Source organism: Thermobia domestica, chromosome 4 (assembly GCF_964235325.1).
Source record: "Thermobia domestica chromosome 4, izTheDome1.hap1.1, whole genome shotgun sequence".
Taxonomy (NCBI): domain Eukaryota; kingdom Metazoa; phylum Arthropoda; class Insecta; order Zygentoma; family Lepismatidae; genus Thermobia; species Thermobia domestica.
Genome location: NC_137457.1, coordinates 2,574,692 through 2,601,691, shown reverse-complemented (window position 1 = coordinate 2,601,691; position 27,000 = coordinate 2,574,692). Strand labels below are relative to the sequence as shown.

At 37.5% G+C, this 27,000-nt stretch overlaps 1 protein-coding gene across 3 annotated transcripts in view; it reads left to right on the top strand.

Moving 5' to 3' along the window:
* Nucleotides 1-16,129: 16,129 nt before the first annotated feature.
* Nucleotides 16,130-27,000, top strand: part of LOC145683657 (solute carrier organic anion transporter family member 74D-like) — a 112,505-nt gene continuing 101,634 nt past the window's right edge. The window contains exons 1-3 of one of the 3 annotated variants that reach the window (XM_081754996.1): nucleotides 16,130-16,384; nucleotides 21,677-21,985; nucleotides 25,397-25,570. In XM_081754996.1, coding sequence (XP_081611122.1) covers nucleotides 21,718-21,985; nucleotides 25,397-25,570 — 442 coding nt within the window. In that variant the 5' untranslated portion in view covers nucleotides 16,130-16,384; nucleotides 21,677-21,717. The remainder of the gene's footprint in view (nucleotides 16,385-21,676; nucleotides 21,986-25,396; nucleotides 25,571-27,000) is intronic. The other 2 variants (XM_081754997.1, XM_081754995.1) reach the window with 2 other exon arrangements.

Here is a 27,000-nt window from a genome sequence, read left to right as displayed (position 1 = left end):
TGGTTTCCGAAGAGCAACGAAACACTATTCTGATCAGAAATAGAACCACTTTTGGAAAAAACCGAAACGAGTTTCGATGAAAAACTGAACCCTTTTTTGCAGAAAACCGAACTAGTTTTTGAAGAGAACCGAAACCAGATTCATGGAAAAACCGAGCCAGTTTTGAAGAAAAAAGAAAACTGATTTCGGTTTTGGTAAAACCGGTTTTCGTGCACACCACTACTTCCAGCAAAATAAAACAGTGTTAACCATTATTAGCAATAACAACACTACCTTTTAGAACCACAAAAGTTCGTTTTCCTCGAAAATTACGCATGATGATTTATCTTCAAGATCTCATTTTGTTCAGCTTGATACGATCTATTGATCAATAACTGTTTTATTTGTGAACAATACAGGGTGGCCCAAAAGCAGGGATACACTCCTGCATTGATCAAGTATATCATTCTAATTTATGGGCTTATTTGCTTCGGCTCTTCTGAGCTTAAGATGTAAGTAAAAACACATTAAGAACAAATAATAAAGAAATTAAGGCTACTTGATGGATAACAATAAGAAATGATATAAAATGGAATGAGCTGATCAGCACGGTAGTATATACCTACTTTTGGGCCACCCTGTATTTTAATTAAATATAAATTAAAATTGCAGAGTTAGTGCTAATTGTATGATATATCTCATTAACCCAGGTAGGTACGTCATTTCGGGAAGGCAGGGGAAATAGCCCTCCATCCTTAGTTTGAGATTCATATACATTTTAATAAATAGAATAATAATATACCAATCAAAAACGTGAAAATCTACTTATATTGGGGTCTTAGCCCCCACCCCTTAAATCAAAATTTGAAATAATGCTGCTACATTTACACCAAAGTAGGGTCTGTACTACTTTGTCTCGTTATAATAAAGAGGACCAGTTTTACTTTTATGATCTCCGTGCGTTATGTATCTTCAAGTTTACAAATTAGTTTTTTTTTTCATATTCTCGGAAACTACGCATGAGATATTTCATTCACGCATATCATTTTTTTTTAGGTCCATAAGATCTATCAGTTTGGTATATGCCTCCCCTTTGAACATTTTTTTTCGTTAAATGCTAATAATAAAGTAGTAGTATATAGGAAAGAAACTGGTGGCTCTAAGTTGCTTCACTGTGGCTTAGGATCATCATTAGCATCATCTAGTGGGTTAGAACGCCTTTGGAAAGACCACTCACAGGAAACACGATACACTATATAGGTATCCTATTTGCTAGTTTTGTTCGTGTATATTATTATTATTATTATTATTATTATTATTATTATTATTATTATTATTATTATTATTATTATTATTATTATTATTATTATTATTAGTCCATATCACTGGACCATTTTTGCTTTGTCTCTGAAGAGTACAAACTTTAGCTACTACAAATTCGAACAATTTCTGTATAAAGACAGTATATGTCGTGATGTGTGGTTATCGTATCCATCCCCATCATATTTTCTTATAACTTTCAAAATCTATGAATTAAAATAAATCTTGAATCGTCTCACGTTGCTGGTCTAACCTAGAAATTCCATGTCCCACCACAGGAATAAAGCCAGGCGAATGTTGACGAGAGGAATACCAGCGAAAGCGAGGCAAAAGAAGCCCTGAGTGCGTAGACTGTGCGTCTTTGCTAAACTGTTGGAGAGGCCTTTGGCTACTACGTGCTCAAGCGAATATGTGGTTCTAGGCATTGCTCAGAATACTGAACCTCGGTTCGGCCGTTCTATTTCAATCACTATATTTCTCTTAAGATTTCAACTACCTTACAAAATTCTGAAGTCGGGCGGTGACTTAGCAGCAGAAAGATCACCTCTGGTGCGTGGGGTCTGGGGCCCTTATTTGGATTCCAGCTTGCACCAAATGGTCTTTGTGGTAGACAAACAATGTGTGTGTGAATCTTCTAGGGAATTCTCCCATTTCCTCCCACTTTTTCATTCTACTATTGAGTTTGTATCATCATTATTGCCTCCGCTACTCTCAGAGTATAAATGTGGAATTTTAAACTCAAAAAGTTCTGATGTCGTAATGAATGATTAAGGCAACTGAATGACGATGCAAGAATTAGTGCAATGAGAAATTGAGAGCAAACGTTAGTGTCCCGAGAAAACCCACTGATACTATATTGTCTACCACAAACTTTTGTCCGAGGATGGAACCAAGGACCCCACACACCAGAGATAAGCGCTCTACCAATGAGCCACCGAATCAAAATTCGTCTTGCCCCGTCTGAATGGAGCTGCTTACGAGACGAGACGAAATTTGAGACAAGACATAACGAAACGAGACGAGATTTGAGACAAGACATAACTTTTCCAAGAGAAACATGAACATTATTGCAGATGAGACCACTTTTACGGTACAGTTTCGAGACAAAACTGCCCGCACTGTTGTTCGTCCACATTCTTTGCTCTTGAGAGAGAAGAATAGGAAAACTTACAAACATTGTGGCTTTTAATCCATTAACGACGACTACACAGTGAGAAAACCTTAATCTTCAAGTTGCATTTGAAAGCTGATACCCAAAACTACTATAAACGAAGAGAAACGTAAAAATATTGGATTTCCGTTTCATCCCGTCGATGTGTTAGAGAGGAAACTTCTGGTTGGTGGTGCATTTGCGCAAGGGTTGTGAAATCCCAAGAAAGGCCGCGGGTGTTGGCTAAAACACTGCTCAACTCGCGTTATCCACCGAACATGCGCCACGGCTTAACGAAATCCTTCCAACCCCGCCTTACCATATCTGATTGGTTAGCCGAGAGGTTTGGATCGAACTCTGGCTTACAGCGGATCAACTACAAGCTGCGGATTTTTGTATTCCTTTTCCACATACAAGTCAAAGAATTATTTTTAAAGGAATTCGTTAGTTTTTATGAGCAAATTGAAAAGTTTGCATTAATTTTGCTTGTATTTGATGCTGGAAAAAAGGTATTTGCTAAAAGAAAATCAAGTAATTTTATTAGTTGCCTAAATTCGTACGTTTTGTTTTCGTTCCGTACGGTCTGGTTTTTACCACCATAAATTTCGGCAAGTTTCTTAATCTGACAGGTATTGTTACAGGTGGCCATGTCTAGACAAGAGTAGATCTCCAAAATATAGAATATGTTATGTATAAATATAGAAAGTCTTATATATCGGTTATGTTCATCCATCAGTGTGTCGGTTGGTCGGTCGACATGTATCAAAGCGAAATCGGGAAGAGGTATTGAAAAGCGGGTTTTTCATATGGACTCAGCTTCCCAAGAATAAAAATGAAATGAAATTTTTGAGTTTTACGTCCCACGCTTATGCCGGTTAGGCTAAAGGAGACGGTGATGATGAGTCATGAATGAAATGGTGGAATGAAGAAAGTGGGAGGAAACGGGAGAACCCCGAGAAAACCCACGCACACGGTGTTTGTCCACCACATCCCAAGAATAAGTTTCATCTACTTTCTTAATCCTCTATTTGAACCGGAAGTGGTAGAAATGAACCATTTCCGGTTTAAACGTTGATCAGCATAAGAAACGAAACGAAATGAAACCTTTCAGTTTAACGTCCCGCGATTATGCCGTTTAGGTTAAGGCAAACGTTGATTGAAGAATTGATAGAATGATAAAGTGGGAGGAAATGGGAGAACCCGAGAAAAACCACAAACTTACTTGGCCGGGTATCAAACCAGGGGGTGGCTAAGCGGTTAGCATTCGAGCCTTTGGCGTGAAAGACCCGGGCTTGATTCCTGGCGGGAGCTCATGTGGTTCAGATTCCATGTTAATCAGTAGGTTCACGTCTCATATAGCTTCGCTGCTGAAAGGGACGCTAAACTCAAAAATCTAATCCATTCGAACCAGCGACTACAGACACCAAAGGTAAATGATCTACCACTGAGTCACCGTAGCCCCGATCAACATGAGATGAAAAGAAAACGGCTTTTTGAGATGTAGTGGTAGAAAGCTAGCTTTTTCAAAGAAAAAACGGAAATGTTCACTTTTTGACTTCTAAGATGATTTTCGGTATCTACAGTTAAAAGAAGCCTTTAAAACATTCACTATTTAAGGGTTATACGTTCAATGCAGGCCTGCCTATCTTTAGTAATTTTAGAACAGGCATTTCACTGGATAAATGTTCCGTTATACAACCCAATATGTCGCGAGGGTTTATTGGTTGCCTAACCACTGTATTAAGTTCCTGAAAGTTATACTTCTTGTCACGTGTGGTATACGAGTTGCTTAAATTCAAACTAGTAGACAAGAAAAAAGTATCATAAAGCTACATAAATCCATTACAGCTACATAAAGCTACATAAACGTATCATAAGCTAAGAAATATACATAAATCCATTTTTGTTTTGAGTGTACAATTTCGCTCAGATCTCGTTGTCTGCTCGGTAAGCACTTTATTGTGAACTTTACAACGATAACGTGTATATACCTTCTTTATTTTATTACCTTCTATTTAATACTCGCTGAAATACCTATTCTTAGCATATGGGCTGTATTTGGAAATGAATACTTGTGCGAGTACCACCATTCATCTCAACGACCGCGAAAACTATGGATTTGACACTAATATCGGTCATTTTGGATTATTTTACATCTCTCAGTAACCCCCCCTCTCCGTAGGTGAACCTCGCCCCGCATACAATGGTAGCTAAATTTGAAAGTCCTCGCTAATGGAAGTGTCACCATTGAACTCAGCGACTGCGAAAACTATGAATTCGACACTAATGTCGACCATTTTCCACTACCTTTACATGTCCCGGTAAACGCCCGCCTGAGACCCCCTTGGTTTGAATTAAAAAAAAAAAAAAAAACTTCGTCCGGGTCTGAGGCCTGGACCAAGGTACTCGTTACCCAAATTTGGTAAGTCTCGGTTCACTCGTCTGGTTTCAGGCCGCACACAGACAGACAGTCACACAAACTCTTTATTTTATTTATATTAGATTCATGCCGAAAATGTTATTTTATCTTATACTACCTACTATTTAGAATAATTTTAGAATAATAATAACAAATGTTGTAATGAATGTTATGAATAATCTTGTTTTGTGAATGTTTATTTTGCCGTCACTAATAAGAAATGCTTGTTTATTCGTCGTTATAATAGTAATCCAGTTGCTATGGTAACAGTTTTCGTTATCATGGATTTATTTTAAGTTATTGTCAACATATAGTTCCTCAAGACGCAAGATAATCTAGAAGTGTATTGAATTGCTGTGAAGCAATTATTGCTTATTTTGAAATATAGTGTCTTTAAGTGGTCAAAAATAGTGTGTAATCCATGTATTATCATCGTAGTAAGTACAGGACCGTAATTTGTAGGGACAGGACCGTAATTTGTAGGGACAGGACCGGGGCAACTGTCAACAGGGAAACTCCCCGCCGTTCGAGGGGGTCCTACATTAAGACAAAATTTTCTTACTCCATATCAGATACGAATATGAAATTATAAATATAGCATCAAACAGGTTTGCTACATTACATAAACAAAACAGCACACAAAAGGTAAATAATAGAAAAATGACTTTATTAGGGGTTCAGGAAATAATATTTATTCGTATAGCTTTGAGATTTGTCAATATTGTCTTCTTAATTAATTTGTCATGTATAGAACAGGCCTATTGGCGTGCGGGAGGGCCCATAGGCTCCGGGAGCTCACAAAGAGTAAGAGAAAGATGGGAAGAAGGAGCCTATTTTCGAATTTTGCACTAAGACCCAAAAACAACTTTTCCTAAGGGGCCCAAATATTATACTACTAAGATAGATTTCAAATAAGTAAATAAATATTCGAACTGTGGTTATAGCTTCAGATATTTTGTTAGGATCTAATATAACTTCAATTTACAAAATTAAAATCATAAACTATCATTTTGGGTATGCTGTTAATTTAACGGTAGTAATTGTTCATTATTTACAGAATTTATTCTTTCTTTCTTTATATTGTGTTAGTATGTTTAAAATAGGAAAACCAGGTAAAACCTTTTAACCTTCTCGCAATCGAATTTTTACGTCTAAATAAATGCTGTGTATATAGATAGATGCACTTGTTTCGCGTAACTACTTCCATGAAAGATGTCTTTAGCTTTAGAAAAGTTGATTTAGTTTATGCATAAACTCTAAATGATATATATTTTTTCACTACATGTTCAGAACACTATTAAAATTTCATTAAAACATTTTTGTCGTAAGACATTAGTCTAACAAGACCAAACCAATTAATGCGATAGCCCTATCTGGGCTTCAGCTGCTTCAACGCCATCTATTAGCGACCGACTGAACCACCTCCGCCCAGCGACGAACACGTAGTTAGCGCGCTGCGTCGCCTTGTCTGTATCAGTAGCTTTCTATTGTGCTGCCAAAATGACTTGAGCCGTGGCAAGAATGCGAACTAACGCTCACACCCTCACACACCCACGCGTTGAGCCAATAAGGATTCAGCTGTTGCTAAGCGAGAGAAAGCGAGTGGAATTTCGTCAGCCGATAGCAGCGCTCGCAACGGAAGACCAAGGATCAAGTCAATGTGGTATATCTTTAGACCTAGTGTGAGCGTCACGTCTTGTATTCGCGTAACTCCCCAGTTTGTCTCACGACACTGGGTCGACGCCGAAAATTGGGACGCACCGACCGGCAATCAAATGGACCACGTGGACGTGAGTCCAACGCTCTAACCACTAGACTACGAAGTCCCCCATTACTCAAATAGCTATGCAAACAATTCATTCGAACTAGGAAACTCATTTGACCTCTTTCTTTCCTATCGAAATATATACTGCCGTCCTAAGCGAAAAGTCCTTAAGGTTAGTGTAAAGGGACAAGTTCTGCCGATAGATGGCACTACAGTCTTCGTATCTCTCTCATGTATTTTTTACCTTTCACGGAAATTCACGATTTCTCTTACAAATTTCAACGTAGAGACTTCAAATTTTTAGAGAAGGAACTTCATAACCTATCAAAGACAACAATCCGTGCCGATTTTTTATTTAAAATTTTCTTCATTGTTGAAACAGTTATATTGTTAAAAGTTTGGATATCCATTTCAGCAATCAAGCCATTTCAACAATGAGAAAAAATTCTAAATAAAAAGTCGACACGGATTGTTGCCTTCGATAGGTTATGAAGTTCTTTCTCTAAAAATCTGAAGTCTCTACGTTGAAATTTGTAAGAGAAATCGTGAATTTCCGTGAAAGGTAAAAAATACATGGGAGAGATATGAAGACTGTAGTGACATCTATCGGCAAAACTTGTCCCTTTAAACCAACCTTAACTCCACATTTTTCGAAAATCGAGATATTGGTATGGGAATGTTCGTAGTACAATTCTGCATCTATCTAAAGTTCAATTGACGTGGTTTGACCAATAGGTAGGGGGTAATGACGTAGTGAGTGTTTACCTTATGTTCAAAACTGTGACTGAAAGTAAGCAAAAAGACCTTAAGTGGCAATTCATAAGCAAAAATATTTAACTGTATTACCACACAAATTGAAAATATATTTAATAAAGTTTTACGGAAATACAACAAATTTGAACGTACAGCCTAAGCCAAAACACGTTTTGCTTATTTTCTCGAACGTATGTGAAATGGAGATAAGGCCTTTTCAGCAGGGCAGTATATTTGTGTGTATATCTTCAAATGATCCCTTAGTGCTATACCACCCAACTTTATATACACGTCAGGTGATTGCAAATTTCCAAACTTAACTTCTTTATTGTGTTGCACACGCGACACTGGTATTTGTTTTATTTTCTATTGTGTTAAAATTGTGTACATGGGGATGAGAGACGGAAAACACCTTTCTTCCTAGAAGCGGCGAAACAATAGATCCGGCCCTGACTATCTATAAAACATTAGGTTTCGTTAAATCATATTTTTAATAGGTAAAATATAAATCCCATTGTGCTTCCTATACAGTGCTCGATAAAAGGAAGTTTCAAGTGATATTTGGTTACATAATGCTGAATTTTAACTTTTTACAAAAAAATAGAAATGATTATTTGTTTTCTAGTGTTGATATATGGAGCCTAACATAGTGTTTGTTTCCAGTTGACATAACACTTATGTCTCCACGTGTTAACTATAAAGTCATGAGATGTGTTCAGTCCCTTTTGTCTCTATTTAACAGTACTTTAATTCTGCTTCCGTTTCTTATCTTGAAATGTTTAGTCTCCATTTACAATAGTACATGTCTCCTATGTCTTTGGTGTATTTACTAACATTGCACAAAGGCGCCATACTGTATTCTGAGAACTTAATACTGACTCTTGTACGTACCAATCTGAGCTCCTCTGTGGCTAAGCGGTTAGCGTACGCGGCTTTGGCGTGGGAGGCCCGGGTTCGATTCCCGGCGGGAGCTCATGTGGTTCGGATTCCACGTTAATCAGTAGGTCCACGTCTTACATAGCCTCGCTGCTGAACGGGACGTTAAAATCAACTCAACTCTTGTACCAATCTCATGATCGTCTAGCAGGCGCGAACTCAGAAATATTTCTTGGGAGGGGTCGAGAGAATCTTTTTTTGGGGGGGGGGTTCAATACATCTATGTAATATTGAACCTGTTTTATTCTGCACCCAAAAAAGACGATAAGTAATTGTAAATTACTGCCAAATATATTTTTAGAAAAAAAATGATAGAACTAAACTCTTTCCAGCCTTAGAACAAAGTAGACATAAACAAAGCGGAATGTATTACTCCGTGGCTCACACGTACTTCGGCAGCCAGAGACGTGAACAGCAAGATCGTCTGCTAGCTCACTGTCGTCGCATAATTTCCACAATGTTAAGGCTATAGCTGGTTGGTAAATAATTAACGCACTGACACTATATTGGAAATATGTATTTTCTTAAATCCTTATGAAAACGAGCTTACCGCTGTTCCTGTGTCCACTTTTGTGTTTTATAACACGAGACGAAAATGGATTATTGTCACATATCGTCGCCACGAAACTCTGCATTCTGCTATAATTTTAAATGAGTGGGGTAGGCGCGCGAACGCATACACATGCGCAGTAAATACTATATGTCCAAATACGCGTGAGGTTGAAATAAAGCTACATCTGTTGTTAAATATTATATATATTGCGTTTATTATCACAAAATGCAGGATAAATTCAGATATCTTTATTTGAAATTATTATTTTAGTAGGGATTATATTGCGGTAGGATACTAGTGCAGTGAGTCCAACAACCAATCACTGGTCATCCACCCACTGGTAGTCAGGTGTGTTTGTTTACATCTACTTTTTTCTAAGGCTGGAAAGAGTATAGATTATTTTTATAAGAAAAGAAAGAGAGCAGATGAGGCGCAAAATAAAATCTTTAAACTACTCGAATCATTTCTCTGTTAAACAAGTATAGTTCTGTTAAGAGAGTCTACAAATCGTCGCGTGAGAACCAGAGGAAAGTAACTTCAAAAATGCGGTTTTCGCTTTCTTCATGTAACTAACTAACTAACTCTATGTCCTATGGAACCCGGAGGTTCAATGCCGCGTTCACAAAAGCTCTCCACTGACTTCTATCCTTAGCTAATTGCATCCAGTTTCTACTTTGTATTCCAATCTCTGAGAGATCCATCTTAATATTGTCTTCCCATCTGCGCCTAGGTCTTCCTAATGGTCATTTTCCGATGGGTCTTCCAGTCAAGACTTTGAAAGCGTTTCTACTTTCTTCCATTCTAGCTTCATGACCCGCCCACCTAAGCCTCCTAGACTTGACGACCCTAACAATGTTGGGTAGACCATACAAATTATGTAGTTCATCGTTATGAAGTTTCCGCCATTCGCCATTCCCGTTCCTCTTGGGTCCGAATATTCGTCTCAGGATCTTGTTCTCAAATACTTTCAGTCTATGTTCTTCCCTCAGAGTAAGCGGCCACGTTTCGCAATCAAACAGAACAACAGGCATGGTTATCGTTTTGTATATTTTAAGCTTCAGATTCATCGATAGAATTCGCGACGACAAGAGATTTTGAAATGAATAATAACACGAATTCCCTGCTTTTAGTCGACATTTAATTTCTTCGTGAATATGATTTTCCTCTGTTAATATTGATCCTAGATATTTGAAACTATCCACTTTATCAAAAGTATTATTTAATATTTTAACGCATTCATAATTTGCCGTATTACGGTCCCGACGCACTTCCATGTATTTAGTTTTCTTGGCATTTACTTCTAAACCCATGTCCCTGCAAGCGTTTAATAAGATCTCTTCTTCATGTATGGACACAATTTTGAAAGCTTGGTGTAAATTTAACGTAACGCCATCTGTTCTCCTTGCCGATCATCTGTTGTAATGTAGCCCAATAAGTATCTTATTAAAAACACATGTTTCTAAGAAAATAATATTTTTGTCCTCTCGCCTGTAAACCTACGAAAATGGAGTTACGTTTCTCTGGGACTCATGAGACAAAATGTTAGTCGACTTACGAAATTTTGTGGGGCATTCGGACCCAGTGGACCCACCGTGGCTGCGCCCCTATCATCTAGTAATATATGGTGTGACTTTTTTCTTTTTTCTTAAGACAAATTTAAAAAAAAAAATCACGCCCTTAGTTTTTAATATACCAGATTGAAAGTTTGCATGCGGATTGTGTGCACCTTTGAGCATTTCTGAAATTTTTTGAGATTCCTAGGTGAACCCGGGCCGGGGTCCGGGGGGTGATTTTTTCAGAAAAATTGCGTTTTTTTTTCTTTCGAATTTTCCGGTTCAGATGTATGGTACAGACATGTGAGTGGTACAGTTGGAAAGAGCGCGTTATACTAAAGAAAATGAAGCTTGAACCTTGATTTTAGGCCAAATAGTAATGATGCAGTAAATTATATATATATATATATATATATATATATATATATATATATATATATATATATATATATATATATATATATATATATATATATATATATAATGGTTCATCTTCAGACTTTCAAAATTTTTTCCGCCCTTAGTTTTCAATTTAAGATTGAAATTTTGCACACGCATTGTGTACATAACTACTATTTTTCAAGAGATTTTCAGATCTCTACGTGAACCGAAGATCTCCTACCGAGAACAGGACTTGAGGGGCGCAAAAATTTTATTTTTCTTTTCTAAAAAATAAAAAAAACTCCCAGTTTTCCCCGATTTTCCCGTTTCTGGTGTATAATATGGACAAGTAAGTGGTTACGTTGGAAAATATCTTTTATCATGAAAAAAGAAAAAGAAAAGAAAAACGAGGTATGAACCATGATCCTAAGATAAATAGTAAGGAAAGAGTGGCTGTTTGACTCAAAGTTTAAAATTGACCTCAAAAAGTGGAAATCCTACAAGGGTTAAATGATCTAAATGTCAAATATAAAAACCTTGGATATTCACCACAAAAACCATATACACAAACATTGAGGTACAGGCCGGTAGCCAGCCCAAAAATGTAGGGGGGGACCTGACTCAACCATATTATAGTTCATCACCATATTATAGTTCATTTTGCAAGCCTATCGTGAAAATTTAAAGGGGGCCAACAAAAATTTAGAAGAGTCCCGGTTCCCTAAACTTCCCTGGACACGGGCCTGCTGAGGTATCTGGTGCTGTATAACAATATAAGGCGATTGTTCAATGGTGCGGTAACAGTATTAACTTACAGTTATGCATGGGGTATGCTTTAGTGTAGATTAATTTTAGTAAGATGCAAAAGTAAAAAAAAGACGAAAGAAATAAAAAAAGAAAAAAGAAGAAAGAAAGAAAAGAAAGAATTATTCTGAAAGCGGAAGCAAGTAAAAGCGGAATGCAAAAGTAGCAGAATCATCTCTAATTATGATTTCCCTGAACGTTGTGATCATACAGATGCATTTGATGCTCGCATAAAGGTAATAAGTATAAATAACTCTTGGTAATGAATTAAAAAGTTGTCCGAACAACGACCATGTCTTTCTTTCTTTAGTTTAGGTACAAATTAATTTCACGAAGTCATAAGAAAAATTACCAGTCTATATGGCATTAAACGTCGTCCAGCGCTTGTTACTGTGTGGATTGCAGGAATGTGCTTCCACTTGTAATGCCGTTATGTAAAGATAAGTATTACGTGTTCACGGCAATATTGCCAGTTCTTACTAAATTCTACGAGAGTAATCCCAAAAGTGTAGTTTCCAGCTCATTAGATACGCACGGAAACTGTTCGTGAGGCTGTTTTGCAACACTGCTGTGTTTATTGTTTCATCCAATCCCAGCAAGTCTGCGCCCATCTCACTGGGCCACTCAGTCTTGGGTTGGCAGCCGTTTTTAATGAAGCTCACGCTTGGCGCTAAGCTCAAATGTGAAGTTCACACAGTAATCCTGTTTCTCACCGTAAAATCCCGAAACCGATTGAAATTTATTACCATTTGACGGAAGTGTATGGCGAGTCGTGCATGAATGTCGGAAAGTGATGTATACTGTTTCCAGCTGCTTGTGCTGAAATCCACTTCGAAGAGAGGAGCGGGAGTCCGGTAATTTCGGACGAAACATTCGTGGATATTAAGCAAACCAGCCACTATCACCTGTTTGGTAAGGTTGAACATTTGGCCGGAACTCGCTCGAGTAAAAACGAGGAGGTGAACGCTTCCTCAAAGACAAGTCGGCAAGCTGATGATGTAGGTATACAAGAACTCTCACAGCGTCTACAAAAAGGCATCGACCGAAATGGCGATTAGGTAAATTTAGTAACTTTAGGATTATGTACACATTATTCAAAATAAAAAAAAAATCTTTGTATTTCTAAGAATTTACTTTAGGGATTACCCTCGTATTTGTAGAAGATAATAGAAGGAGGGAAGGAAGAAGATTTAAATGGAGATCAATTCTTACGTCACGCCTAAGAGGTGGTGGATGACCGCAGTACATAGGGCAAGTGACCTGCCAGTAATAGTAAAACACATATGATGATAAAGTTAAAACAAATATGCATTTGGTTGCATTGGTGAGTGCCCGCTTTATTATCACAAGACAGAAAGATTATTTGATCGAAGTAATGTCTTGTTATCTATGAACGATTCCACAGCTAGATTATTATTTATCTCATTCGCTAAAACGGATAGCTGATGAGAATATCGTTGCATAATGAATGTTATGCAGCTGAAAGATTTGAGATTTTCGGTGTGTAATCATTTCCGTTTCTGATATTTGCAAATGACGTATTTGATTGATTTAGATAATTAGTGAGTTTAATAACGTTAGTCGTACTCTTACGTAGCCATTTTGTTATTTGATTACTATGTCGTAACCCAATGCTTCTCAGCCTTTTTTGTCTGACTGAACATTCAGAACGCCGTAACACACTTCGGTTTAGCTAGGTAAGAATTAATCATATTGTTGCTCGCATTCCAGCCGTGCACTGGTACAGCCTTTCGTAAAAATGATTTTAAATTAATAGGTCTTGTAATGTTATTAATTGGAACAGAATTGGGCCTCGATCGAATTTCTTAATAGAGTAACGATGCCTTTAACACGTTCGCTACCGACACAAAAAATATATTTGGGACGTATTGGTTTTCACCAAGTACCAGCGTCCCATATGTGAGGCGCTCGGGCTCGTTCTAGCAGATGGTCTGTGAGTAAGGTAATTTTCTTATTACCGGTCTATAGTGGCGGTTTATGTCTATGAACCGGTCCCTCGTAAAATCAGTTGTGTTCCATATATGGGACGCTGGTAGCCAACGTGTTAAAAATGGATGCTCATATCCCATTCATTCATAAAATGTACGTTTTGGGTCACGCTGATCTGCAACCCTCACAATATTTAGGAGTTGCGGGTTGCATAAATATGTAGGCAAAATATTCAATGTTCTTAATCCGTATCATAAATGTAAACCCATTCATCATAAATGTAGGTTTCATTTGATTCTTTTTATTAGCTTTTCATTAACCTTCGTGCGACCTAGGTATTTTTTGCAATGTCGACTACCAATGTTTTTTTTTTTTTTTTTTTTTACCCACCTGTTAAGATTAAATATATCTTGCAAAAGAATCCAACTAGGAACTCTCACAAAAACCTACAGTGACTGAAGTGAACCGTGCACGGAATAAGACTAGCAGCTATTTACTATACTGCCATCTAGGAGTGACACTTCTAAATGTCATTTACATCTCCTATCAACGGAGGATGGTGGAAAGTGGTGGTGGTACTTAGTGTCCACCAAGTTAAAATAGCAAATTTTATGAGACACACTGACGTTCAATTTGAACCACTGTTAGGTACACACTTTAGTTAAACATTGAACAATAACATATTTTTTTTAAAACAATTTTAAAGAAAGGAATAGAGGAGTAATTACCAAAAAAAAAAAAAAAAAAAACCAGTGATAGCCACAAATGCTTTCTTTCGGAGTTATAGGCTCATGAAAACATGAAAAAGTGGACTTCAAAGCTCCATAGCTCCAATATTATAGGGACCTACTGTAGTTGGGTTAAGACTTTACTTTGGAACGAATATGTATGCTATCGAAAAATACATGTTTCAGAATCGTAAGGTATTCACGCAACAATTTTTAAAGAGTGAGTCTGGCTACGGGCATATAATTTGAAGTATTCACCAACTATCTCTATAAAAATTGTTGCGGAAGCACCGTAGGATTCTGAGACATGAATATCTGGATAGGGCACATATTAGTTCCTAAATGAAGTCTTGATCCGACTGCGGTAAGTCCCATGGTTTTGGAGCTATGTACCTTTAAAGTTCATTTTTTTAAATAATTTTCGGCAGCCTATAACTCCGAAAGGAAGCATTTGTGCACTCAGAATGGTCTATACTTTTTGTCTTATCTTAGTGTCAGGAGTCAGCTCCCAAACATTGTCGGTGTTCTTTTGAAACACCCGGTATACTGTATCACATTGCATGAAAACCGAATGTGGGCCGCGGTGGCTTAGTGGTAGAGCGTTCACCTCTGGTGCTAGGGGTCTCGGGTTCAAACCCTGCTCCCGCCAAGTGAACTTTGTGGTGGACAAACACCGCGTGCGTGGGTTTTCTTGGGGTTCTCCCGCTTCCTCCCACTTTCTTCATTCCACCATTTCATTTATTACTCATCATCACCGTCTCGTTTAGCCTAACCGGCATAGTCGTGGGACGTAAAACTCAAAAATTTCATTTCATTTTTTAATGAAAACCGAATGATTGTTTTTAATAAAATTATACTGGAAAAATATTTTGTTATGACATTCAGTACTCCCGTATATCTTCAAACTTGCTACATGAGTTATATTTTGAAGAACACAGTAGCCCTAGTTCTGTAGTAGAACACTCACCTTTGGCGTGCTTGTTCCTTGGTTCGATTCCGGCCACTATATTTGTGATAGCATTGTGTTCATAGGTTTTCTCGAGGGTCTTGCGTATCCTCCCCATTATCATTCCACCAATTATTAACCAATAATTCACTTTCATTAATCATTCGTCATTTTTAGTCTGAATACAGTGGCGGATCTAGAGGGTGGGGGCATCCAGAACCCAGTCTATGATAGATACGTCATGAGTTTACTATAAACTTTCAAAAATATGTAAAAAAAATAGCTTAAATTATTTTTTTGTCACTCAAGAAACTGGGGGAGCCAGGCCTCCGGACCCCGGGCTTAATCGCCACTGCCTGAACGATATAAACGTGGAACGTAAAACTAGCACTTTCATTTTACTGGGTTTATTTTATCCTTTTTTTACCTCCTAACCTCGGTAGATTTCAACCCAAAACAATAAATTCATTTACCAAGGTTGGAGGACAGCGCATGACAAGCTTAATGAAACTAAGGTTTTATTTATATATTTAGTTATTTATTTTTACGAATATTGACGTGAAAGAGATAGTTAGACATAAAGATACCAGTTATGGACAGAAGCTCATTTTCGCTGGTTTTAATTATTATCGATATTGTATGACGGTGAACAACACTAGTGCATTGTGATGAAGTGCGACAAAAGAAATCCTGCAACACTTAAACACTTGATGAACTCTGTTTATTTCTGTTCATGAACAAAAAAATGAACATAAACACAATTTTCTCCCGTTAAACAAGTATGGCGTGGATGCTATTTCCCGAAACAAGAGCAAACAGTTTTTATGACTCACAGCTTGTCAATGTATTGGTGTTAAGTATATCGATAAAGCTCAGAAATACGTAGGCGAGTAAAATGTTTGCTTTCTTTATCTGAGAAATCGTGTTGACTAAACCATCGATAAGAAGCAGGTTTTCTGGTTTCTACACGACACGGAAGGAATAACTTACATTTATTCGAAGTGGATTTTGTACGAAAAAATGCGCGTTAAAATTCTTTTAGTGTTTGTTGCATAAAGTCAAAGTTAATTCAGATGGCATGAATACTGTGTAATATCTATTATGTAGATTTCATCTTGAAGAACCAACGATAAATAGTAGCACAGAGGTAGGTGTAACATTTAATTTGTTAACTACTGCTTCTTTCTTGAAAATTTTAGAGCGTTTTATTTCACTTTGCTCAAAGGAAAATGAATTCTCTGATCTGCAGGAGGCATCCGATTTTGATCAAAATTAACATGGAGGTATACCTTGAGTTGTTTACTATGTACGCAAATATTTTCCTGTGTAAACCCTCAAAGTTAGGGTTTGGACTTTGTATTTGGGAATTTATTCCAATCACAAATTGACGTATTGCTGCTTAGAATAAGAAGTAGGGAAAAAATCTATAGAAAACTTGGCCATGGTTGCGGAAGTTGTTTAGTAAAATGATGGGGTGTGTCACAAGCTAATTATGTTTGAAAAGTCATGAGGATTTCTTTCTTTCTTTCTTTTCTTTTCTTTTTCTTTTTCTTTTTCTTTTCTTTTCTTTTTCTTTTCTTTTTCTTTTTTTTTGACAGAAAAGAGACAACAGAATTTGTGAATGAATAGTTCCATAAGTTGGAACTCCACATTATACTGTACTCTTCTCACCAGATCTTGTGTGAGTTTTAGTATTGGCTTGAAAATTAGTCGGAATTTTAAAGTCCTTATTCCAAAACGTGACAATTTCGGGTGCAGCTTAAATTCGCAGCCTTACAAAAGTTGCATTTTACCACATTTTATTATATTGTTATGCTCATTAAAATTACGGTAATTTTTCATGTCGAACCGTAACTCATCATACACCATGACAATGGTTCTCAATCATTGTGTCGCGACAGATTGGTGTGCCACGCAGTCCCCTAAGGTGTGTAGCGAAATTTTAGAATTTAACAATATTTAACGAAAATCGACTTTGAGACAGGCTTAGGGATGCGCACGAGACGAGTCAAGACAGGATTTTCCTGACAAAATTCGAGTCGAGACACAGCTCTTCCAATAGAGAAATATAAATTTTTGAGTCCAGACATCACTTTTCAACACATTTTCGAGACGAGACAGCGACAAATCTTGTCTCGTGCGCATTGGTACCACAGGCTGTACCAGTCACCACCTCCAACGGCACCAATAGTGCTCAGTAGTACACATACTCATTACATTATAAGAACTTTTAGAGTTACACTATAATAATAATAATAATAATAATAATAATAATAATAATAATAATAATAATAATAATAATAATAATAATAATAATAATAATTATTATTATTATTATTATTATTATTATTATTATTATTATTAAAGATTTGAAAATTCAATATCTGATATTACACAAGGGTAGTGCCGTAACAAAACTTTTGGGCCCCGGTGCAAGAGGATATTTGGGGACCCCCCTCAGAAGCGAATGTATTTTTCAATATAATAATAAAAGCAGCAAACACTATATTACATACATACACACACACATACACAGAAATACTTTCCTCAAAGTAATCTTAAATAATGGAACTTAAATAAGAACATAAATAATGGAACATAATAAGAACAACAGATAGAAAGGGTATATTTACATACTACAGCATTTCACAATTTACGATAATTTTAGAGATAGCTGTTAGAAAGAAACAGTACCATATCCATCGAGGAAAATTAGAGAAATGTCTTTTTCAATGTTAGTCAAAATGAAAAAGGTAGGCCTATTAATCACATACATTTTTAAAGAGAAAACAAAAAATATAAGAAGTGATGTTAATCATAGTGTACCATACTATGTTATTTATTACACATGTTATTTACAGAACACAACATTATGATTAAGAAATATAAAGGGAATATCAGGGATGTTGCACAACTGATGAATTTTGTAATTTATTGACAGAAAAGTAAATGTATGGTCGGCAAGGCCCACAAGACAATCTGCTCCGCTTCAATCTGTCAGAAACGTCTTTTTCTGAAATGCCCTCTATCCAGGGGCGGATCCAGGGGAAGCTATCGGGGCAATTGCCCCCCCAGAAGAGTAAAACTTTCTTATTTTATATATAAATAAAAACATTCCAAAGTTTGGAGCCCTTAAAAGTAACAGTATGACAACCCCCCCCCCCCAGAAGTCGGTCTTGGATCCGCCCCTGCCTCTATCTGTTGGGTATTGAAAGGTAAGATCCAAACCTGTCACAAAAAGGAGAAGGGGTGGGTGGAAGGAGATCTCAATCAGTGTTTACAATAAGCTGTTACGTTCTTTTCCGCTTTATCATGAGCACAATGCAAATTGGCGAAATCAGTTTTACTTTCCAACATAACTAGCAATTTGACATAGAAAGGAATTCTCAGAAAAAAATTGTATCAAAGTTGCCTAAAATTTCAAAATGATTATTTCTTCCACATAGGAAATAAATAACAACATAGGGCCTATAAGTATTCAGTAATAAACGGGTTAGCAGGGCCCACTAGACTTTAGGGACCCCAAAACAGAAAAGAATATTATCAATACTGAGTGAAAAACGGGTTTAGTGGGTCCCTTGGCTTGGGGGGCCCAAAAACAGAAAAAGTATTATCAAAATTTACTCATAATCTAACATTTCACAATTATTACTGCTTCCACATAAAAAATAAATAACAATATAAGTATTCAGTAGTGATTAATAAACAGGTTTAGCGGGGCTCCCTGGGTTTGGGGACCCTATAAAACGAAAAAAATATTACGAAAGTTACTAGTAATCTAGAATTTCACATACGAAATGGCCCTATCGGCTTGGGGGATCCCAAAACCACAAAAACAAACAAACAAACAAACAAACAAACAAAAAAAAAAAACAAATTTCTAGCAATTTTAACATTAACAATGAGTTTTTCCTACACATAAGAAGTGAATAACAATATAAGTTAAGTATTAAGTACTGAGTAATAAACGGGTTTAGCTAGGCCTCTAGGCTTGAGGCTCCGAAAACAGAAAAAAATTACTGTATTACTAGAATTGATGGCAATTTTAAAATGCTTTTGTCTCGCACATAAGAAATGAATAATAAAATTCAGTAGCCCACTGAGTAATTAACGGATTCGATGGGGCCCCTTAGGCTTGGGGGCCCGGTGTGTTGCACTGCTTGCACCGCCCATTGTTACAGCACTGCACAAGGGATCAGACAAGACACACATGACCTTCGAGCTCAAAGAAGCGGGTGTGGTGGAGTACAGCTCACAGATGACGAGAAGAACCCTAGCAGAAGTAGTGTGACGTAGGTATGGGCTCGCCCACTTTTCGCACGGGTGTTTCAAATGACACCACGGAATAGCACACAGATAACTACCCGGAGTAGCAGACGACATCTAAGTATAGACCACACCTCAAAAACCGAAAATGGACTTGACCGTGTCGTTGACCTTTCCCCGCTACCCTGTTTTAGGGTTCTTTTCGTCATCTGTGAGCTGTACAAGGGTTTAAGAAGGGAGGCGCCAGGTAAACAAAGTTGGGAACTTTTGCACTAGAACAAATAGATAAGCAGACTGACGGTCGGACAGGATCATTCCACAAGATTTCTATAGTTCTGAACAGTACAGTTTCTTTCATCTAGTTCTATTTGTTATTTTGTTTTAAAAAATGCTGGTTTTCTGTTACCCTTTCTCACCTAAATGACACATGCAGTAGGGCAATGTAAGTTTCAATTCTTTATTTTATACATTTCACATTATATCTGTTAACGTATAGAATAATATAAAACAACTTTCAACCACAACGTTCTTCAAGCTTAATATATATAATAATAAAATTGAAAATGACTATCTCTTGAACCACCCAACCGATCTCGATCAATCTTTTCAACAGAGATGAGGTTCGAGCCTGGAATGCTTTTTTTTTTTATCATTTTACTTCGATGGTGCAACGTAGGGTTCGGGAGGAGGGGATATATTTATAAATGACTAAAAATGACCGATATTAGTGTCGAATCTATAGTTTTCGGGGTCGCTAAAAAAAAACAGTGACACTTCCGATGCTGTTTAAATCCAAATTCAGTCATTCAATTTAGGGGAGAAGGAAGGGTAAATATATAAAAATGATCGAAAATGACTAATATTAGTGTCGAATCCATAGTTTTCGGGGTAGCTGAGGTGAACAGTGATACTTTGGATGCCGTTTAAAGGTATGCCACTAAAAACAAAAATAGACTATTACACGGGCACCAAAAATATGAGATAAACAGTTGTGTAGTTTTTTAAAATTTTAAACCAGCGAAGCGTGTAATCGATGCTAGTATATATATCATACATAAGGCTTTTAGAGTAGCTACAACGCATCCACCAATTGTTAGTTTTGGATATGAAGACTTAGGCAGCACATGAGGTTCAGTTCTGATTCGTTTGAACTAAAATTTCACTCGTATCCGCGATATATGAGCTAATAACACTGAATATAGAAGAAGAATCATAGAATATGCTGATACTATATACTAAAAGTATACATGTTGGCGCATACGTCGTTGCTATTCTAGAGATATCATATATCAGAATGTGGCGAGAAAATCCCTTTTCACCCGAACTAGACGCGTGTTACAATGTAAGGGATTTAAGATTTGAGCCCCATCCTGACTATTGATATGGCAACAGTGAATTGGTACGTAACTGCCCGCGTAAGGAGGAAAATAAGGTCTGTGCGTTAAGCAGTTCATTGTTTCGCGTTTTCGTGTGTGGTGAACAACAATGGTAGATAACCAGTGACTTCACTTCGGAGGAGCACTTAGTGGCAAGTGTGTAGGTCCATGGAAAGAAGCGCAACAATAAAAATACACCGCAAGTGATGAATAACTTTCTTGAACGGTTCGGTAAGGAGTCACCAAGTCGTCAGACTTTGATTACTTATAAGAAGAAAGCTTTCCGCCTAGGAAGTGTTTCGAATGCCCCTCGTTCTGGTCGTCCATCAACCCAAAAGGAAACGTGCGCAGAAGGTAGTACTTCAGTGATGCATTCATCCTGCAAGTCGACCAGAAATAAGTGCATTTAAAGGGACTTTCTGGTCACACTATATATGAATGTGACAACATTTGCGTCTTAATAACTCTTAAACCACCGAACCAATCTCGATCAAATTTTCAGCATAGATGAGGTTCGGGCCTAGGATGGTATTTATCAATTCACTTTGATGATGCAAGTTGAGGGAGGGGGAGGGCAGGAGATATTTAAGAATAATCGAAAATGATCGATATTAGTGCCGAATCCATAATTTTTGCTGAGATGAACAGTGGTACTTCCGATGCTTGTTTAAATCCAAATTCAGCCCCGCAACTTAGAGGTGGGTGTGAAGATATACAAAAATGATCGAAAATGACCGATATTAGAGAGCTCTCCAATAATAATAAAAACTGCATATAAATGTGTCTTATTCTTGCAGGTTTACATACTAATTCCCCTATGATGAGGAGCTTATAAAAGATGCCTGGATCTAAAACGATTTCGCTATTGCGAACCGATTCTGGGAACGAGAATGCAGAGTTCCATGCCCCTGTGATTAAGACTGCTGATGTGAATTGTGGACTGAGTAGTTGTTGCAGTTTCCAGCGGCTGGAGAAATATGCCAACCACAGGGTGTTCATAGTGTTGCTGTCATTTCTTGGTTTAGTTCATGGAGCGTCTGAAGGGTACTTCAAAGCAACTATTCTGGATGTGGCTGATAGATATCATATTTCTGCAGAGCTAGTAGGTAAGAAAACTTTGTTTTTTCTTTGTAAGCCTATTCTACTCGAATGTGATAACAAAAAGAATTATTAAAGTAAAGCGGGTACAGTGAAACCTCTCTAAAGCGGACAGCCACGGGGAATCAAAAATTGTCCGCTATAGAGAGGTGTCCGCCTTCAAGAGGTTTCAGTATTTTTTATGTAAATTAGTGAGCAAGAATATATACAATTAGAAAAAATATTTTTGCATGAATCACGTATTTACGAATATTACTTGCATTATTTTCTGTCATCCAATACTCTATGTTCGAGGCACAACATGGAAATAACATATTATAGTTCTCTGCACTTTACACTTATCAGTACTTCCTTCGTTTTCAGTATGGCGCTTTAATTTGTGGGGTAATTGGAGTCCTGAAGTGTTGTTTTTGAGACAATATACATACCTGAGAGCAAAAAGTACTAAACTTGTCTTCTGGTTGGTTAGAGACTGTAACGGGACAGTAGCATAATGTGTCATCCCTAACGGAGGGCAACTGTCAATCACTTTTGTGTCTAAAACAGCTTGGGTGGGAGTGGGATGCAAGCAAAGGAGATAAGAGTGTTGTTAAACAGAGACGCTTCGTCTGGGTTGCTGAGCAGACAGTTGAGGAGGCAAAATGTTGTCACAATGCTTCCTTGGTGATACATGTTTTAATTACTAAAAATGTATTTTTACTACACTTTTCAACTTATTTCTAGAGAAAGTGTCCGTGATACGGAGGTAAATAATACCTATAAAAGACAGAAAAGACTGTCCGTGTCCGTACTAGAGAGTGTCCGCTTTAGAGAGCTTTGTCAATATGCTTTTTCCTATTCCAGTGTTTGGGGAATACAAAATATGTCCGTTAAGAGAGGTGTCCGTTAGTAGAGGTTTCACTGTATTATATATGTAGTGTTGCCTATGTGACGAAACGTAGTCTATATTTTGACATTCGAGACGAGACTAGAAACATTTTTGAGACGAGAATCGAGACGAGTCAAGAAATTTTTCGAGTCTTGTGGGTAACGCTAGTTCACGAAGTCATTGATCTGAAATACTACGTAAGTGTTACATGATTCATAGTATAAAAAGTATAAACTGATAAAGTTATTTTACGAACAGAGTGAACAGCATTTATCAAAGTTTAAAGATACATAAGTCATAACACAATATACTTCCATAATAAATGAGATTTAATTGTTGTTGTATCATACTCTGCTTGAACCTATCGTGACATTTGAGGAAAATTCTATATAAAATTTTTAAAAAAAATTCAGAGTATGAATTTTGTACATAAATTTACAAAACGAGACGAGACGAGACGAGATGAAACGAGACGAAAGAAAGAAATCTTATGAATTGTCTCTTGAACAATACTAACTTACTCTTGGAAATCAAATTGTTAGTTTGACGTTTCAAGTTTTTGTCGTTTACTAATGGAGACTAAATGAGACTAATAGAGGCTAAAGGAGACAGATTACTAATGAACGTAAATGATTATAATATAAATCGGTGGAATGAGAATGCGTGAGGAAACGGGAGAATCCTGGGAAAGTCCACGAACACGATGTTGTCTACTACAAACTCGTGTGGCTGGGGATCGAAGCAAGGACCGCTCACATCAGCAATACTTTTGAGCCACAATGGTCCTAGGAAGGTTTCCCTTGAATTTCAATGGAATGTGTTTGTCATAGCCTATCTTTTGGATGTTCAAAAATCACCATTATTCCCTTAAAAAAAGGCCAGAAATATCCCACAGGAATTCTCTCGAATTTCGCGCATCTGGGACATAAGGGAACAACTGGATTTACTCAGAATATCCACGAGACGTCCATTTACGAAAATGGGGCCCCTGTGGACATCCCAATATGCAAGGTAGGCTTATAAAGGCCCGTATTCATCGGGTCTAGGGGGCCGCACCCCCCTAAATTTTTACTGGCCTCTCCTAAAAGTTTCACGGTAGGCTTAAAATTGAACTATAATATGGTTGTGAACTATAATGTGGTTGAATCGGGCTCCCCCAACTTCGATCGCCCCCCTAAATTTTTGGGCTGGCTACGGGCCTGGGCCTATACCCAATTCCTTTGAAGGTTCCCTACTATGTGGGATTAGGTTAGCTCGGATTTCACGTCAAAATTTAGATTCAAGCCTCGTATAGTCTCAGTGCAAGAAACGGACAGTAAACTTCACAAAACAAATGTTCTGCTAACTGGTTCTTGAAATTTGGGCCTAATCTTGCATGGTCATAGAAGTATGGTCTGGGCCAAATTAGCATGGTCATAGAAGTATGGTGTGGGCCATATTAGCATGGTCATAGAAGTATGGTGTGGGCCAAATTACCATGATCATAGGAGTATGGTCTGGGCCAAATTAGTATGGTCAAAGAAGTATGGTCTGGGCCAAATTAGCATGGTCATAGAAGTATGGTCTGGGCCAAATTAGCATGGTCATAGGAGTATGGTCTGGGCCAAATTAGCATGGTCATAGAAGTATGGTCTGGGCCAAATTAGCATGGTCATAAAAGTATGGTCTGGGCCATTAAGTTGTTAAGTTGTTAAGTTATGCACAATCAAGGCCGTAATTCAATTCATTGGACACTTACAAAGTCGTAATAAATACTGTTTGGAAGACAATTAAAAGCCAATCTTGACCAAGGGAAAATTGAAATGATGAACGATTCTTTGATTATACATGTTTCCAGGCCCATATTTATATATTGTGCGCCTTTGTGCTCTAAATAATTTGCCGGCCTGCGCACAAAATTTGCCGGCCCCCGAAAACGACCAATATTAGAGCTGAATTCATAGTTTTTGGGGTCACTGAGATGAATAGTGACACTTTTAATCGAATTCATCTTCAACGTCATACTCCTCTCCCCAGGGAGGTGGCGAAATTTTAAAAGAAATCGAAAACGACAGATATCAATGTTGAATTCAGTTTTGAGGTCGCTGAGTTTAATGGTATCAGTTTTCGTGATGCTCAAGTTCATTCTCACCCTTAAGATGGGGGTGGGAGAGGATCACTTTTTAAAAATAATCAGATAAGCTAGCTAATTAGTAACTACTCTAATTACAGCGAATTAAACACATGAACATATTTTTTCACGCTTGCGCGAGATTCCGCGGGTTGCTAGTTTAAAATATTACTTTATTGTGAATCTTCAAAAAAAATCCAAAATTTTGCCGCCCCCTAAATTCTGCCGCCCTATGCTCGAGTACAGAATAGCACTTACCTAAATACGGGCCTGTATGTTTCACTTGTGATCTTGTAATATCACAGCGACATAGTGACAGAACTAGTGTCAGTTAATTAAAGCCTAGTATACTGGTTAAAGTTAACAGAATACTGTATTTTTTAAAGGCATTATTTTTTTTCTGTATGCTGAACTTTTTGACGTTTATTTTTCGTATTCCAGAATTAATCCATCTTTCAAGCAAATTTTCGCAAGGACTTGTGGGATTAGCGATCGGATACTATGGAGGCAAAGGACGTCGGCCGCGCTGGGTAGGCTACGGATTCTTCCTGGAAGCTGTTACGTGTACTATATTAACTTTGCCTCAGATACTCTACGGATCCAAAAATTCCAAAGGTAACTATATATTTATAAACCTATCGTTAATGACTTTGAAAGCAGAAATGTTGAGTATTGCTGTGATTAAAAATTATGCCCAAGTGTACCAAAATTAACTGCATTAGTACAGGTAGTCTCTGATTGGAAAAGGGTATAATCTTAATACCAAAAGTACTATTCTGCTCAAACCTTCCTGGTAGTTACATAAACTGAAAAGGTTTTTAGCGGTGTTGATTGGAATTAACAAACACGTGATGTGCGCACCATCTTTTAGACGAGAACCATCGAAATGATAATCCAGCTCTACGCAAACTCTTGTGAAGTTTAACCGATGTAAGGGAGTTTATAGCTGCACTAATGCGTTCCTGAAGACCTGATGTATGCACCTACGCTACCCAGAACCCTGAATGTCCTTCAGAAGCGTATTAATGCAGATCAGAACTCCGTTACATCCATTACGCTTCACAAGATTTGGCTAGAGCTGGATTTTCGTCTGAAAGTTCCTGCGTAACAGATGGCGCGCATATTAGGTGCTTGTAAGTGTTACCAACATCAAGTGTTAAACTTTTTTAGTTAAGTAGCTACTCGAAAGCTTAAGCAGAGTCGTTCTTTTGGTAGTAAAGTTATACTCTTTTCAATCAGGGATTGTTTTTGTACTCACTCTGTACATTCATTAACTGTCTTCTCGCTGCGAGGATTTAAATCTAAACCCTGTTCGGCGTAAGCTCTAAACTGCGATAAACAAAGCCACGTGGAACTAAATCTCGCTGATTTTCTGTTGGCCTATCAACGCTAGTACTCCTCCGCAAAGTAGTTCATATGATTTCATTATTACTTTTACTATGAAGCTCCATATAAAACTACTATATTATTATAAATGACAAAAGTATATTACGGATTATCTAATAAGACTGCAATCGAGTGTGGTTAACGAAACAATAGAAATAAGCACTAAGCATGCGCAGTAATTATGGCGCCAATTCAATTGTGGAGGCGAGTTCTGCTTTCAAGCTTGAAAGACGGCTAGCATGAATCCCGGTTCCGCGAGTGTTGTGGTAAAATACCAACAAGGGAAACCTTTACCCACTAAGCAACAGTTGCTTACCAGAGAAATTCAAATATATATTCTTTTTAATCTGTCGAGTTTTTTCCTTCTTTACTGCTGCTGCTGTAAGTACCGGTATCTGGACAACACAAGACAGTATTGTCAAAATGCACGTGTATAATTTACTCCTCCCCGTTGGGAGTGGGAGTGATACATCACTAGCCAGTCGTATTTGTGACAAGCGGAAGTATACAAATATTTTGTTTATCGAAGTTTAGAGCTTACGCTGAACAGGGAATAGTATCTGACAAGTAAGAGTGTCATGTGTACATCACGTGAAGGTGTTTGGTTTGTATGGTGTTATGTCCTCGCAATTAATATTGAAACCGGAAGTGGTACTAGA